The sequence below is a fragment of the Buceros rhinoceros genome, unplaced genomic scaffold (assembly GCF_000710305.1).
Source record: "Buceros rhinoceros silvestris isolate BGI_N320 unplaced genomic scaffold, ASM71030v1 scaffold36578, whole genome shotgun sequence".
NCBI lineage: Eukaryota > Metazoa > Chordata > Aves > Bucerotiformes > Bucerotidae > Buceros > Buceros rhinoceros.
The window spans coordinates 795-995 of record NW_010425791.1 but is presented as its reverse complement, the minus strand read 5'-3'; the positions used below and the strand labels follow the sequence as shown (position 1 = coordinate 995).

At 64.2% G+C, this 201-nt stretch overlaps 1 protein-coding gene across 1 annotated transcript in view; it reads left to right on the top strand.

Moving 5' to 3' along the window:
- Positions 1–2: 2 nt before the first annotated feature.
- Positions 3–201, top strand: part of LOC104497960 (semaphorin-3B-like) — a gene marked incomplete at its 3' end in the record, with an annotated part of 983 nt that continues 784 nt past the window's right edge. The window contains exons 1-2 of the mRNA XM_010141271.1: positions 3–45; positions 134–200. Coding sequence (XP_010139573.1) covers positions 3–45; positions 134–200 — 110 coding nt within the window. The remainder of the gene's footprint in view (positions 46–133; position 201) is intronic.

Sequence of the window (201 nt, the reverse complement as noted above, 5' to 3'; positions counted from 1 at the left end):
CCATGCGTGGACCCGACGGGGCAGACACCCACTTCGATGAGCTCCGTGAGTGAGGGGGTGCAGGTGGCCCCCCAGGGTGCTCACAGGGGGCTCTGGCACATCAGGGCAGCACTGACACCCTCTTGGCTTGCAGGGGATGTCTTTCTGCTGCAGACAAGGGACAAGCGCAACCCCCTGGTCTACGCTGGCTTCTTCCACTCC